The sequence below is a fragment of the Limulus polyphemus genome, unplaced genomic scaffold, assembly GCF_000517525.1.
Source record: "Limulus polyphemus unplaced genomic scaffold, Limulus_polyphemus-2.1.2 Scaffold2429, whole genome shotgun sequence".
In the NCBI taxonomy this organism is placed as follows: Eukaryota; Metazoa; Arthropoda; class Merostomata; order Xiphosura; family Limulidae; genus Limulus; species Limulus polyphemus.
In genome coordinates this window covers 156,130-172,850 of record NW_013668039.1, presented here as the reverse complement: position 1 = coordinate 172,850, position 16,721 = coordinate 156,130, and the positions used below count along the sequence as shown (strand labels likewise).

Below are 16,721 nucleotides of genomic sequence, written 5' to 3'. Positions count from 1 at the left end.
CGCGCCTGATTTAAATGTCACACCTGAACGCTCACATCCTTTTAATTATGTTTGAAATTATGAACATTGCTCAACATCATGAAAATTAAACCTTATTTTCAATAAGCAATCCTGAAAAATATTTGGGGGGTGCTTAACTTTTTTCCAGGTGTATATATGCATGTGAATTATTCAAAAATATTCCTACTAGTACATGTTACACGAATGGTACCTTAAAATTGTAAAGTCATAACAATTCACTTTAAACATCATGATTAAATCATACTATTACGAGAAACATGTTCCGTCAATGTTTCACTTACAATTCATACCAACAAACTTATGTATTTCAATTTTATATACTTCTTATTGATCTATTCTACTCATTTTGTCCCCAACAACTTTCATGAAATAATGTGTAAAAATTACGAGTTATAAATTATGGTCTACATCTGTTCATTTGAAATTACTTAACTGATATTGTGAATATCTGTGCAATAGAGAGAATTTTATTTTGTTACTTTCAATAATCAGTTCACCTGGTACTTGAAAACATGTCTATAAGAATGAATCACTTCCGAGGTTGTAAAACTTCTACTTATTTACAAAGTTTTCATTAGACAAATAACAGCTGTATGATAACCTGCAATATGTCTGATAATATTTACAAAAATTACAAACAAACACTTCACAACCGCACAGTACCTATATCAATCCTCTTCTCAACTTATGCTATGTGGAAAATTTCGGCCATACCAACAGTTAAAACCAGCTTCTGAAATTAGCTTCTACATTTTGCAAGAAACCACAAAAGAAATCCTCCCTCTGCCCAGTTTTCTACCATAGCATTCACCCTCTCGTTGCAAACATTTCTTATACATCAATCTCTCCCTTCACTCTTCAAACTGTGTATGTTTGTAGTTAAAACACTATGAAGACTTAAGTGTCCTGTTACTACAATTGATAACAATTTTATTTATTAAAAAATACAGATTAACACTATCATATTGAGCCAAACTTGTAAAAGTTCTATCTCATAAATGTGTTTTGAAGAACAGAAAATCACACAAACTTTAGAATGTTACCTTTGTTGAAAGTTTTTCAAAGACAATTTTCATATCTAAGAAAACTTAAATAGTGGAGTGATTTTCTAAATAAAAGTAACAGCTGAAGAAAAAGTTACTTCATTGGTACTCATTTATTGTACTTTTATTTTTATATGATATACACATTAGAAGAAACTTTACAAGCTTATTACATAAGGAAGTATACAGTTGTATATACATACAGATATGCTTCTATACATTAAAACAAGATGCCAATTCGTTTGCCCAATAATGATATCAGTTCGTAATATGTTATTGTGTGAAATAAACACAAAGTAGATGTTGTCTTATTATACTACATACACCTTGCTTGTTTACCCTTGCTAACATAGGTTTGTTTAGCTTGATCTTGTAAGATTTCTGTCAGTTCTAAAATCGATATTCCCTGGATAATTTTGAAATGTAGTAAAATATAAACTGCTAATTAGGTAAACAATTGTTATAACACATCAACATTCTAGTAAAGATTCAAGTGTATTTATAAACAGTCATTACCAAAAACATGAATAAAGGTTGTTATACATTTTTTGAGCACAGAATTGATTTTAGTATTAAAACAAAACAAACAACTTTTCCACTTGGTAACAGCAATTTATCTGTAAGATTCATCTGAAATGCATTATTAAGAATAAATTCTATTTCTTCTTTTATCTTCCACTGTAACCTTCAATATTTATACACTTCATTTGTTAAAAAAAGGAGAGATTCAAATAGCCCTAAAATGAAGAAAATTAAGTTATGAAAAATATCAGTTTCTTTAAAAGTTCATTAGAGAAAAGCATTTTCTAAAAATAATCTTATATACAAGATATGAGGCCTTGCACAAATCCCACTTACAGAAAAAAAAAAGACAATATATTCCCTGAAAATAAACCTTTCATTATTTTTACTGCAGAAAGCTATACTTAACATAAGTTATAGAAATGAAATGATTATCTAATTATAAATAGTTACATTTGTTTTTCACTAAAGTAATTTGTTTTATAGAAAACACTCAAAGTTCTTTCTTGGATAAACTCTTTTAAATTCAACCAACACTACAAAGTATTGAAGGAAAAACATAACTTTCTTCACACAATTTTATCCTAGTATTTTTACTAACATGTTTAAATTCAACCAACACTACAAAGTATTAAAGGAAAAACATGACTTTCAGATTGTTCTTCACATAAATTTATCCTAGTATTTTTACTAACACGTTTTTAGTTCACAAAATTACATATTCATAGCTTTAGCTTGAATTGGATACCATGTTTCCTGTATCATGCAGCACACATGCTATACACACATTTTGTTTGAATCTATAATTACAAATAAGGTACTACCTATTTCATTAATAAAAGAATTCCTAGAAAGGCATAAGCTCAATAATTCTTATATAATAATTTTCAAATCTTCATTAGTTGTATCACATTCAACTACAAGTGGATGTGTTTAGCAATGGAAGCTAAAAAGAGCAGTTATGTGTCACGTGTCTGTGAAGAACTGTTTAGCAGCTGTCCATTTGTCTTTTGGGAACCTATTAGCCAACATCCACCGAATATCTATCTCTAAAAAAAAGAAAAAAAGACCACCACATGGAACAATACATGGTTTTACAGAAGAAAGAACAATAAATAGAACCAATTGAACCAAAAACCAGCACCGTTAAGTTAAAGCTTTCTTGGCATTGGCATTATACATGGACCAAATAATTACTACAGCATAGTTTAAGAATAGTATTAAAATAAATATAACCACATTATAATGCATTGTAGGCTAAATTGTTCCTAATCAACATGGAAATTGTTATATTGCTATAATTCCTCTAAGGGCAAGCAATCATCATTATAATAAAAAAAATCTTCAAACTTAGCATAAGCATTTTTTAAAAGGTTCACAGAACAAAGATTATGGAGATCAATTATATCATCAACAGTTATATAAGACACATATTAACACCCTAGGAGCATTCCAATTCATATTTTGTAAGCAAAATTTTGAATTGAAAACAACATTATAAAAGTGTTCACTAACATTAATTTTATATAATTGGATGATATGTTATTAAATCTTGTCTTGTGCATCTCTCAAAGTTTCAAGTTGCAGTGGATTATAATTAGATACTATAATACTAATTTACAGTAGCTAATTTTTTAATTTACTTTAAGAAAGTATTTATTTCTTTTGTTTTCTTATTTTAAAAATTTTCAAAGTTTTAATTTCACTATACTTTTCTTGTCTTGTCATGCTCATCTAGAGACAAGAGAATTTACTTCAAATTCTCCATCATTAACAGTCACCTGATCACAAGTGTACTTATTTTTCTGTTTCTCAATTAACCCTTCAATCTATAATTATCATTTGACTTTACTTTCTCTCCTAGATAGATGTTAGCATTTCCCTTACCTGAAAATGTATTTCTAATAGATACTCATCTCCACACACAGAATAGCTGGATTTCTTTTGCACCTGCCTATGAAATTTGCATACCATGAGCCTTGAGCTAACTCTTACCTAAAAATGATGTATGTAATATGAATGGCACTAGTGCAAGATTTGTTGATAACCCTCTGCAAATAGGATGCAACACAACTTACTTATGCTCTAACTACTTTCATTATTAAACACAGCAAGAAGAAAGTGCACCAAAAGTGGGAAAGATAGGTGTGAAGATGTATTTATTGGAAATACATTTTCAGGTAAGAAAAATGTTAACTTTTGAGACAATACCTCATCCATACACACAGCATAGCTAGAATTCCACATTGAATGGTGGAGGGACTGGTGCAAAGATTAAACCTATATGAGTTCCCTTAAGAATGTCCATGGAGTGTCACATCTGATGGCAGAAAGTCCATAGGGGCACACCCATTGGAGACTGCATCTCAGCTCAACCATCTGAATGGTATACTCTTTGCCTAGAAGGAAACAGAGTGAAAGGCAAAAGAGCTCCAAGTGTTGCAGAGATGGGTAGAATTTGATCATGACCAACCATACAACAGAACACAAGTGGTTGACAAGCAAGGTAGTGTAGTGTGGTCAGGGCACATTCAGACTGTACAGATCATACATCTCAAATCAACTGGAAAGACAGAGATGACGGTGACAAACCCTTCCTGCTGCAGATGGAAGTCACACTAGCTGATTGAGGGGTGACCTGCACTAAACAGACAGTGTCACCACTAACCTACTTCCCACAATACTGTGTTGTACAAAATCAGTGAGGAACTCTTCAAGGTCTACCACCCAAGCTACTGGTAATTGGCAAGGCTCTCAAGTGTTCCATTTGAAGAAAGGTGGGAGGGATGTCTGTTGGAAAGATCTTTTATTGGTGACAATGAAATGTGTGACTGCAAAACCTTGTTTGTAAAAACCAGCCAAAGAAGTGGGCAGTCAATTCCCAGGTGCCAGCTTTTTCCATGATAGTCCATTGAATGATACCGTCTAGATGAGGTAATTGAATAATTTTAATAACATGAGGATACCTCTAGTGGTCTTATGGAACACTCCACCCAAACAGTGGGCACTGGTAGAGCCAGGGCAGATGAACTGGGCACTTTCCATTCCTTCTGGCCAGATGAAGACTTTGGGAAATAAATTTATCTTAGAATGCAACACTAGCCACCTGACAGGATCCTATAAAATGGAAAAGGGTGATTAAAAAGAAAATGTACATACCCTTCTCAAAGATGGCATGTAGTTTTATTGAAGAATAGCAATTGTAGGGAGTCAAAATCTCATTGGAGACAAAACAGCCACATGATGAAGATAATGCCAGCCTGAGGGATCTTGTCAAAGGGCCGATGAAAATGAAATGTAAGAGAACAAGACAGTTGATGAATCTAATGCAACAATCACTTTCCCAAGCAGCTGAAGTCTTGGGAAGAAAGGCCCAGTTTGGATAGAGGAGTAAGTAAGTACAGTGAAAGAAAGTGCAGAAAGCATAGATGGTATATACATCTGACTGATTCCAACTACAGGTGAGAAGGAGGAGAAAACATATCTTCAGAGAAAGAAAGTGTAATGAGCATGAAGTTAAGAACTCGAACAAAGTATGTGTAATAGTGTGTTAAACCACATCAAAGTCCCAATTAGGCATGGCAGTAGGCAAGAGGTTGGTAGAAAAGGAAGGATCAAAACAAAATAGAAAGTATAATAAAAATCTGAAAGTAATGGGAAAGGCAAAATATAGTTGACAAAGCCATTTGAGAACCAGCAATAGTGAAAATAAACAATCCATATATAAACAACCATGCAAAAAAAGCCAAAACGTTGGCTTCAGTAAGATGGCTTTGAGGAAGGGAGAGGCTGATAAGCCAATGTCAAAATAAGTTGATAGATGGACAAAGTTCAAGGATGAAATAAAGGGGATAAGAAAAATTGTTACACAGTTGGAGAGTCCAGCACTGTGAGCAATGGATTGGACAAATCCCACATTTCAAGATGAAAGGACAACATCCATGAGTGAGAGAGAGATGTAGATGAAATAAAAGAGTGGGAATAGGGCAGAGGAAGAAGATTCCTGGACATCAATTGACAAAGCAGAGAAACTCAGGGTTGTGCCAGCCAATGAGGAACCACCAACAGGATCCAACAAGATGTGCCATGTATCAAAGTGAGAACATGAGGGAGAAGAGGAATAGGAGGAAAGGTATACAGAAAAGGGTAAGAACAGTCCTGACTGAGAGATTTGGCTGCCAGGGTTCAAGGATAAGGAAGTAGAGATCCAAAGAGGAGAAGTTTGATGTTTTGAGTACCAAAGGCATTGAATAGACTAAACCCAACTTTAAAAACCTGAGGGTGGAGAGACCACTCCATTGCTTAGAACCCTATCCAGTCAAGAGAAGCAGCTGAACTGAGAAACTTCCTGCAGAAGAATACAGGTGTGAGAAAAGGAGTCTTTTCAAGAAAGGGCAAGGAGAAGCTAATCATCCATGTAATAATGGAACCTCTGCCCCAATCCATGAATGAGACAGGCAAATGTCCTCTGACTCAATTAGAGATAAGGGCCAGACTCAATGTCAAAAGGAAAAGCACAGTACTGAAGATCTGAGCCCAATGGACAAAACAAAGAAACAACCTGGAGGACAGGGCAATCAGAATGCACAAAAAAAAGGTGTCTGAAATGTTGACCTTTGTCATCCACAGACTGGGTAAAAAGAATCATCAGAGACAAAAGAAATCCTCCATATGTAACCAAGGGACAATAAGAAACCACTTGAGAGATGACAGATACCACTTTCTAGTCTTCTTGGGGACCATAAAAAGATGAGAGAAATAATTAAGTGTTGGTGTAAACACCCTCTCGATGCCATTTTAGGCCAAGAGGTGTGGGACTACATCTATGAGACACTAAAAATAAAGGGGATCAGATGGAGGAGGAGAAGAAACAGAAAAGGGGAAGAGATGAAGAGAGGTGGAAAGATAGGCTGTGAATGTAAACTTGAATGACCCATTTATTTGATGAAAATTTAAATCAAAGGCTGGCAAAGAGGAACAAACAGGCCCCCACAGGGCCATACTTGATAGGGCAGTCACTGATGAGATAAGCAACAACCCTGACATCGGTAATTGGGAAGTAGAAGAAAACCAGGAAATTAGATGGGAAGGGGATACGTGGATTCAGCACACACAGAAACAGCATGGCGGAACTGAGGAAAATAAGAAACCATATTAGACAATGAGAACTGATGCCAGGCCACCTCAGTTTGGGTCTCCAGTGAGTCAAGAACACCTCTGATGACCTCTGGGCAAGGAAACGAAGCCCATTGAAAAATACAGAGAAGTAGGAGGGAGGTATACGTCAGCAAAAAGAGCATCCCAGCAAATATGCTCCAACAGCAGAGGAACCAAGTAAGAAGGGATAGAACAGAAGAAGTAGTATTAGCCAATGTGGTGAAAAAGAGATAACAAACCTTCCTAGAAAACCCTTCCTGAAGCACAATGAAGTGCCTCATACATAAGGTGAAATGACAAGAGGTAATGCAGGAGGGTGATAAGAAAGAGACAAAGATGCAAAGATTGGGCACTAGAAAGGGAAATAGAAGCCCTCCCCCCCAAATTATGTCAAGGAAGAGTACAGGAGGGTGAGGATTTTCCTCCACAGAAAAAGCTGTGCTTAAAGCAAATCCTGGTGGGGGAAACAGCAAGTAAAATCATCATCATCTTGATCATGTTCATACTGGGGAGAAGAAATGTTGGCCAAATGGAAGAGTGGAGGAGGCCCAGTGTGCATAAAGAAACCAACATCATGTTGAACTGTCCTCCACAGATAATGAACCCTCAGTAACCATAATAAACACAGGTCTTATGTTTGGGACATAGTCACTATCATGGGACAAAGCAGAAGTTATCATCACTTGAAAATTCATAATGGGCAAGCAGGAAAAAAAAAGTTTTTTTTTCTTCGTCTTTAGTAATAAAAAAAACCAAAGAAACTTAAAGTTGCACAAACTTTTGCAAATTTCCCATAATCTATTAATAATTTGAAAAACCCGTCCATTCTAGACAATGCCGAGGAAAATAATGAAATTATTTTGAACAGATGGTTTTTAAGTGGGAATTAGCTCAAGGCTAGTGGCTTGCAAATCTCATAGGCAGATGCATAAGGGATCAAGCTGTTCTGTGCGTGAGGTATCATCTCAAACTTTTCAAATAGTACGTATAAAGTTGAGCTACACACTTTCTGTAATAATGATTACAATAAATTCTGAGCAGAAACACAAGTTATGTGGGCATGCATCAAGAGAGATGAACAAAATACATACCATCTTTCTTTCTATTTGAAGACGAGGAAGCTTGATAAAGATCCAACAGACACTCCTGTTATTAAAGAAAATGAAATATGTGTTGGGTAAAAACTAGAGTTTCAGAATAAAAATCAGGAATATACTTTATTCTTTCAGTAAATAAACTGTATATTTCTGACCTTTTACCCAAGTATTAAAGTTTTAAATACAATAATTTCTGATAAGTTTGTAAACCCGAAAATATAAAAAAGTTATGCAGATTCTTTGCTTTTCTCTAAATCTATTTAGTTGAGAACAGTGATTATAACCATATCAACAAATATATTTTAGATACTTCCTATTATCAATGGACTTTTTCTATTGTATAAACAATAAAATAGTTTGAGCAACATGTGTGTGTGTGTGTTAATTTCTGATTATTTAAAAAGTCAAAGTTCAGCTTTTGTAATTTTCTGTTGTTGCTCATTCATGTATTTTTAATTCTAAATTAAATGTGGACTATTCACATCTATAGAGCAAAAACTTCAAGCTGATTGGCTGAGATGAAGACCACTGTTACAATAAGTGAACTATACTGTCTCAATAATTTATAACTTTTCTGTGTTAAAAATACTAATGATTGAAGTAGCTAGAACGAAGCTGTTTTACATGTAACTTGATATGCATTTACTGTTATTAACTTCTTAAAACAAGTAAGCTAAATATGCTAATTCAACATTACATTACAAATATTTAATTTTACAATTTATACATTCAGTGCATTTATAAACATATTAAAAATTAAGCAATTTTACAAACTGTAACTTACTGAAGTATTAAAAATCTTTTCTAGTTTGTTCAACAACTTTAAGGTATGCCATTTCAGCAGTTTGATGATAAAGGTATTTGTACTGTGTTCACTCTTTTGAATTTTCCAGTAATTTATCCATAAACCACATAAGAGTTCACTGTAACTTTGGTTTTTATGCGTGTCTATCTGCTTGTTTAATATACACCTCCTCACTTTAAACTATTTCCATCCAATTGTGCAGTATTTAGCCAATAAGTATGCAAATGTGCTTATATTTTCCCATCCAAAGCAACACACTACCTCTTAGCACTGTAACTCAAAGCTCTCTATTAAACAATCAAATCCACTGAAAAATGCTACTTGTGTTATAGCCTTTTTTTTTTTCCTTCAGGTGCTAAACTCATGAATATCTCTATACACCTCATGCTATGTTGTCAAAAATGATTAAATAGCATATCATTCGCTGTCTTCTTATCATTCATACATTTCTTTGCTGTTTATTACTTAACAAGACTTATCTAAACTTCTTATTAATATCTTGTCACATTTAATATTCATAGTATTGTTTTAAGTTGAATTTACTACTCATCGTATTATGTACATTATTTAATATTCATAGCATAAACCGAAAGTGCACGTGATCCTCGTATTGGAGAAGGAATGTTGACTATGTTGCAAATAACTTCCTATTTCAGATCCTAAGTATAAAAAAGAAAAAGATAATTCACTTGTCAGTCAATACATGTTAATTGCTTCAACTCTGTATGCAGTAATACGCTTGAGAGGTTTTTCTTTTTGTTTATAATATAACATTAAAAGTACAACAAGGGACCTTTTGGTTTATCTAGACTGTGTCCTATCCACTATATTAAACTAAATCCTAAAAAAGAAAAAAATTCTCAAATTAAACCCTTATGATTCAAATATTTAGTAAGCTTTCCCTTAAATGAACCGCACTTAGGACAACTTGCTTCAGAAGCCAGCTACTCCGTTATATAAATAATGCTGTTTTAGCTGAAGATGATTTTTACCATGCCAAAATTTATATTTTTGTTCCCTACTATTGCCATTCTCACTATTAAATATGAAAATCATGCATCAACACTATCAATTCCTTTAAGAATCTTAAACACCTCAATCAGATCCCCTCTAACTTTTCTTTGTCAAAAGAAAACAAGTTCAGAGATTTTAACCTATCCTTATATCACAATCTTTCCAATCCTAGTTGTGTAGTCCACCTCTGAACCCTTTCCAACAGTTCAATGTCTTTCCTCAGTTAAGTAGCCCAAGACTGAAAACTGTATTCCAAATATGGCCTAACCAATTGACTCATACAATAATATTATAACCATTCTATACTTCTATTCAATATTTAACCCTGCCACTAGCAACAGCACATTGCTTGGATGGCTTAAGAGACTAATCAACCACAATACCAAGATATTTTTCTTCCACCAACACTGTTAAGGTTATTCCCATCAAAGCCATCTGCCAGTTATTCGCCCAACTCACAAATTACTGCCTTTTGTAAAACAGCAGCATCCTCCCCACAGCCAGCAACATTCAAAACTTTAATGCTGTCAACAAACTTAAATAATTTATTGAACAGTCTTTCATCTATGTTATTGATGTAAATCAAGAAGAGCAAAGGTCCTAACACTGAGCCTTGAGATACCCCTCTAGAGACATTAATCCAGTTTGACTGAAGTCCATTTATAACAACCCTCTGTTTCCTTCTATTTAGCCAGTTTTTTTATCCAGTGAACCAACCTATCCTATTTAAACAATTCTTTTATGTGGCACCTTTTCAAATGCTTTCTGAAAATCAAGATACACCACAACCACACTTCTATCTTCATCTACATAAGAAGTAACCTTTTCAAAGAATGTCAAAAGATTAGTAAGGCAAGATTTTCCCATAGTGAAACCATGCTGACTATACAACAAAATTATAAAATTTGTTAAATCTTTCCATATGGGGTCAGTGAATTCCACCAACCTTGTAACCACAAAGTAACCATGAGAGTTTCCATACTATAACTTTCAATATGTATCTTCACAAAATTTGGCAAACTTTCAGTGCACATTACACAAAAAAATCAGTTGTTTTGAATACCCTAAATCTATATGGACTCGGGGTCTATTTGACAACCTTATAACCACCATAAAAATATGAAATAAATCTAAAGATATATTTTTCCTATACTGAAAATGCATTTCCAATAGGTACTTACCTCACATAAATAGCTATTTTCATTCAGTGCAACCCTTTTTATGCAAATATGTTTTTGCATGCCACAAGCCTTGTGCTCCTAGATACCCCACAATCAAAGTGATTCAAATGCATATTGCATGTAAATCATCATGTAATAACCCTCCACTAATAAGAATGACACACTCTGCTGATGCATGTGACTTTCTCTATTTGATTGTATTGAACTATCAGTTCAAGTTTTGGCAGAAAATGGAAGCAACAGTTTTCAGCATGGAGGAAGGTGGGAAGTGTGAGAGGAGGTAAGTACCTATCAGAAATACATTTTCAGTGTAGGGAAATTATAACTTCTGATACAGTTCATTAATTCCTCTCACATAAATATCTAGAACCCCACAATGAATAGGTGGAGCACCCAAAAAATGGGAGATCCTCGCAGTTGAGAATCATACGTTGGAGACCTCACCACTTCTGTAACAGGTATACTCCACACCCAGTGTAGAAAGAGATGATGCAGATACAGCCAGAAAAAGGAAGGAGCACATAAAGAAGGCAGAGAACACTCATCCGAACCACCTGATATCTGAATCTCAATCCTATAGATGACAGTAATGTGGGTGAGAGTAAAAAGGATGTATTCCAAGGTGTAGAGTGGCTCGGGTGAGATAGACCATACACAGCAAGTCAACTGCATCTAAAACTATGCCACCAGGAACTGACATCCGTGTGAGGGTAGGATGAGGATCATACTGTTGGTAAGTCACTGGAAGTAAATGATAACATTTTCGAAGTGAAACATAAGCTATGGTGAAGAACAATAAAGTCAAGTTATTACTTAAAACTGGTAAAGTGAAATAGGAAAAAAATAGAAAATATTTCCACTTTGTATGAAATATAAAAAAAAGAAAAACGTGGGAAGAGAGCACTGCCAAACAAGAAGTGATAGTTCGGTAGAATCGAATAGAGGGAGTCACATGCATCAGGAGAGTGTGTCGTACTCCTATTGGTGGAAGGTTGTCGCACAATGATTTACATGCGAGATGCAGTTGAACCATGTTGATTGTGGGGTATGTGGGAGCTGAAGGTTTGCGGCATGCAAAAATATTTCTGCATATAGAGGGCAGCACTGAACGAGAATGGATATTTATGTGAAAAGAGGTAATGTACTGTATCGGAATTACCTTTTTTCTCTTTCTAAATGACTGCAAATTTTACACCATTTTCTACTAAATTATATTATCTTACTGCCCTCTGAATCATATATAATTAATAATCCTGACATAAAAGTTGTAAACCACATGGTGATGTGTAGCTCAAATTACCATACTGAATGATGTAATGCACAAGCTACTCACCAGCAAATGCACTTCTAATTTTTACATTTCAGTTATTTTTACAGCAATAATAAAAAATATACATGAAAACTAGTACCTACATTTGATATCTTATTTTTTGCTGTCAGTTGCCAATGAAACTTAGACCTACTTTTCTTGTAAGGATGGTGCTAGTACATTAAATAATTTTTATTTATTTAAAGACTGAAAAACCTAAGAACATAGAAAAATAACAAGCATAAAGCAAAGAATGTCCTATAACTATTACAACTTTACTGGCTTTACAACTAAGGCATAAGAGCCTTAAAATAATTCTACTACCTGCTCGATTTGAAGAACTCAAAATAACACTTTCAAACTGAAGATGAAATTGACAATACTCTGTACTGAAAACAATATAACATTAAACATAGTTTAATAGATTAAAAGTTTGTCTATTGTTATGAATGATATAATATAAAAATATCAGAGAGAATTATTTCCTACGTGTAAAAAAAGAGAATGTGACAGGTGGGTGTGGCAAATGAGTCTGACTTTCTCTTATAGGGCTCCATAAACAAATAAGATTGAAACTATAAAAATTAGACTTTGCCTTAGTAATATCTATATTATAATGAGTAATTTTTGTTACACTCCCTACTTGATGGAGGGGTGGTAAATAAATTAGAGAAGAGGCACAGCCTAGAGAACAAAAGTCATGATTTTCATACAAGGGGAAAATGAGGATTTACTTAAACATTTCCTTATAAAATTAAGAAATTAAAACTTATATACTATTAAACTTTGGTTTATTATCTACGTTTTGATGCCAAGTTTATTGATAAAGAAGTAGTTTAATTCAATTTCGAATGTAACTGTAAAAGACTGTGACATACACACTTTGATCTACCCATAGTGAGACTTTACAAAGCATATTTTGTCAGCCTTCCATAAGTTTTCCTACCACATGTGTAAGATTAATAGGTCTATAGTTACTGGAACAATTTTTATCACCTCCCTTGAAAGAAGGATTAACATTAGCCAACTTCTGGCACCTGCCCACTTTTCAAGGACTTAAAAGAAATAATAGCAAATGGTTAACATATCTAGTCCTTAACCTTTTTCCAAACCCTTGAGTAAATATTATCTGGCCCAGGTGTTTTATCATTCTTTAAACTTTCCAACGTTTTTTTTAACTAGCTCAAAATTAATGTGATCATCTTGTTCAACCTTGTTTCCATCTAGCAATTCAGTTTGAGGAATATTGCTTAAAACTTCATTAGTAAAAACTGAAGAATTTAATAAATCGGCCATTCCATAATCATATGATATCAGCCTTCCTGTATCAACCCTCAAAGGCCCTACTCCAAGTCCTAACATTTGAAGAAATTTTTACTATTTTAACATTTTCAGCCAACTTTTTTATAGTTTTTGATTTCCTATTTTCCCATTTGACCAACTCTTGATCTTCTGTAGTCCTCCAAATTTCCCATTATTGCAATGAATTTAAACTTCTTATATTAATAATGCTTTTCTTTAATTTAATATTCTTTATGAGCCAACTTGGTTTTTAACTTGCAGCAACCATTTTTTTCTCATGCTTATCTTGAATATTAAGAATTTATTAAAAGTTTTTTTTCAATATTTGATCAGTATCTCTAATTAATTCAATTGCTCAAGTCACAGCAGATAATTCTTGTCTCTTCAAAATGTTTTTTTTTATATTTGGAACCAAAACCTCCTTATTCATCATCTCTATGCAGCAAAAGATTAAATTTAATTGAGCAATTGCACCCAGATGCTCCCCAATCTCTACTCTATACACCATTTCTTTATGAGAAGTTAACAATAAATCTAAAATAGCATTATTCCTAGTAGGCTCCTTACCAACTGCTGAAAAAAATCATCCTGAACAGTTTCTAAAAACCTGTTTTCTTCATGATTGGTCTGTAACATCCTTCAATCTAAGTGCTTGAAATTAAAAGCTCCCATAATTATAACTTTCCACTATAGGCACACCTAGTTACGAACTTGCCAAATTCCTTGTACCTATACTTCAGACACTCACTACTAATGAATATACTATCCTGGATTTCTTCCAGTTTGAATGTGAACTAAGTCAACTACCCCCTCAGATAATCTCTTCATGGCAAGCTTTGATGTTACCTCCCTCTTTACAAATACTCCTCTAAATGAAATTATTAATACATGTATATCTGAGCTTTCACATAATAACATTCCTCTAAATAGCTTTTCTGAAAACCAAATTAAGACCATTCTGGATCTTACTACCAAGAATTCACATTTCCTGTTCAACAGCACCTTGTATGAACAAATAGTTGGCGTTGCGATGGGCTCCCCACTGGGTCCAGCTTTAGCTAATGCATTTCTCTCTTATTACAAACAGAAATGGCTTGGCACCTGCCCAGTTAACTTTAGGCCTGTTATGTACAGAAGGTATGTGGATGACACTTTTATCCTTTTTAATAACAGTGATCAATGATAAATAATTTTTTGAATACCTTAACTCACAACATCCTGCCATTAAAATTACATGTGAGGTTGAGAGTAATAATAATTTAGCTTTTTTAGACATCCTCATTAACCATAATGCTATTGGATTTTCCACATCAATTTACCGAAAAAAGACGTCCACTTATCTCCTTACACACTTTGATAGCTTTATCCCATTTACGTATAAACGAAACCTTGTTACATGCTTACTAAACAGAGCTTACAACCTGTGCTCCACGTATCTTAATTTACACTGAAATTTCGTTTTTACATGATATACTGAAACGTAACTGCTACCCACAACACTTATTAAAAACATTACCAACACCTTCCTAACAAAGAAACTCACAAATCCAATTAAGATACCAACTGTACCCAAACTTACTATATACTTGAGTCTTCTTTATACTGGCAAACAAAGCTTAAATTTAACAAATCAACTTAAATGCATACTTGGACATAACTATCCTCAAGTGGATTTCAGATTAGTTTTTAAATCCACATCATGCATAATTTCTTTTTTTCCCTACTAAAGATCTACTTCCCATTCCTTATTGTTCCTGGCTTGTCTATCTTTACACGTGTGGAGACTGTAAGGCCTCCTATATTGGCAAAACCAAATGCCATTTAAAAGTCAGAGCCTATGAACATATGGGAATTTCCATCAAATCTAAAAAAAAATTTAGTAACCCCAGTGTTTCCTCTATACGCCAACATAGTGAAGAAACAGGACATCAACCTATACTATCAAATGTTTCTATCCTCTGCCAGTGTAATATTGACCTGGAATTACTGATTAAAGAAACCTTCCACATCAAACATCACTCTACAACACTGAAAAACATGCAGTCTTCATTTAAATTATGCATTTTTAATATGTTCGTATTACTGATTTTACTCTTTTTTTCTGTTGTTGTGTTTTCTTGCTGTAGTTTCTCCCCATGATTACTGTTTTGTGTTTTATTTGTTTAATTATCATTACATTTAGCAATTGTACTTTAACAATGTCCAAAGACTTATGTAAATTCATTTTATTTTGCTTTAGATACTGAAGATGGAATTTGATAGAATTTTGAAACGTTTATTTATGTCCCCTTTTTGTCAATAAACAATGTTGTATATCATAAGTGTCGTAATCTTGTTTATTATCAAACTTTGTTTTCCTTTGAGCACATCGATTGCTAATGTCCTAATTTGATGATATGGAAATGATATTTTGCGTGTAAAATTAAGATAGTTAATCTTGATATTTGCTTCCTTACTAAATGCAAGCTCCGACACGTCATTCCTAAGTTCCTCCATTTTAAATTATCCAATCGAAACCTACACAATTCTTCAGCTTACAGGACTTGTCAAAAGAAATTGTTGGATCAAGAACTTCAACTGAAACACAGTCAGAAGAGACAGCTTACTGAAAAGTTTAACGTTGACACAACCAATCTTCAGAACATCATTAGTAAATTAGATTACACCCATCTACTTAACAAGTTGAGCCAACACAACGACAGAAAAATCGCCCAAACTGAACATGTCCAAAATGTGTAGCTGAGCAAATTGACTAACAACTTTTCTGATAGTTTTTATCCTGATAATCCAATTGTGAACCTCACTAATATTACACTAAGTAACCAATGTAAATCCGCCCTAGGTAAAGGACTTAATTTCTCTCTTCCTCCCCAAAAACTGAATTATAACTGAGTAGATAACACTAAAATTCAACGAGAATTATCCCCACTTGGACAAAACTAGCTATTAAATACAATATTCCTGTCAATGTCAAATTCTCTAAAAAACCCAGCCCTAATTAAAATCATTACCAAACAAGAATTATTTAGAATCACACAATACCAACGTCATCTACAAAATTACATGCAATAACTGCCCAGAATTCTACATCAGAGAAACAGGAAGAAAATTGGAAACCGGATTCACAGAACACAATAAAAAACCTTCCCATGTTTTCCACCATTGCAACTCAAAAAAACCATTGTATATCTATTAAAAACACAGTCATTTTTAAACAAAGAACCAAACAACTCTTCTCTAAACCAACAGCCTGGAGTGCCAAGATATCTC

The 16,721-nt window shown here is 33.8% G+C and overlaps 1 protein-coding gene across 7 annotated transcripts in view; it reads right to left on the bottom strand.

Annotated features, from left to right (window-relative positions):
• Positions 1-1,158: 1,158 nt before the first annotated feature.
• The window catches only part of LOC106466931, a 166,652-nt gene continuing 151,089 nt past the window's right edge, over positions 1,159-16,721 (bottom strand). For all 7 annotated transcript variants that reach the window (XM_022395025.1, XM_013927249.2, XM_022395027.1 and 4 more), the window contains 2 exons: positions 7,835-7,889; positions 1,159-2,635 (listed from right to left, as the gene is read on the bottom strand). In XM_022395025.1, coding sequence (XP_022250733.1) covers positions 2,553-2,635; positions 7,835-7,889 — 138 coding nt within the window. In that variant the 3' untranslated portion in view covers positions 1,159-2,552. The remainder of the gene's footprint in view (positions 2,636-7,834; positions 7,890-16,721) is intronic.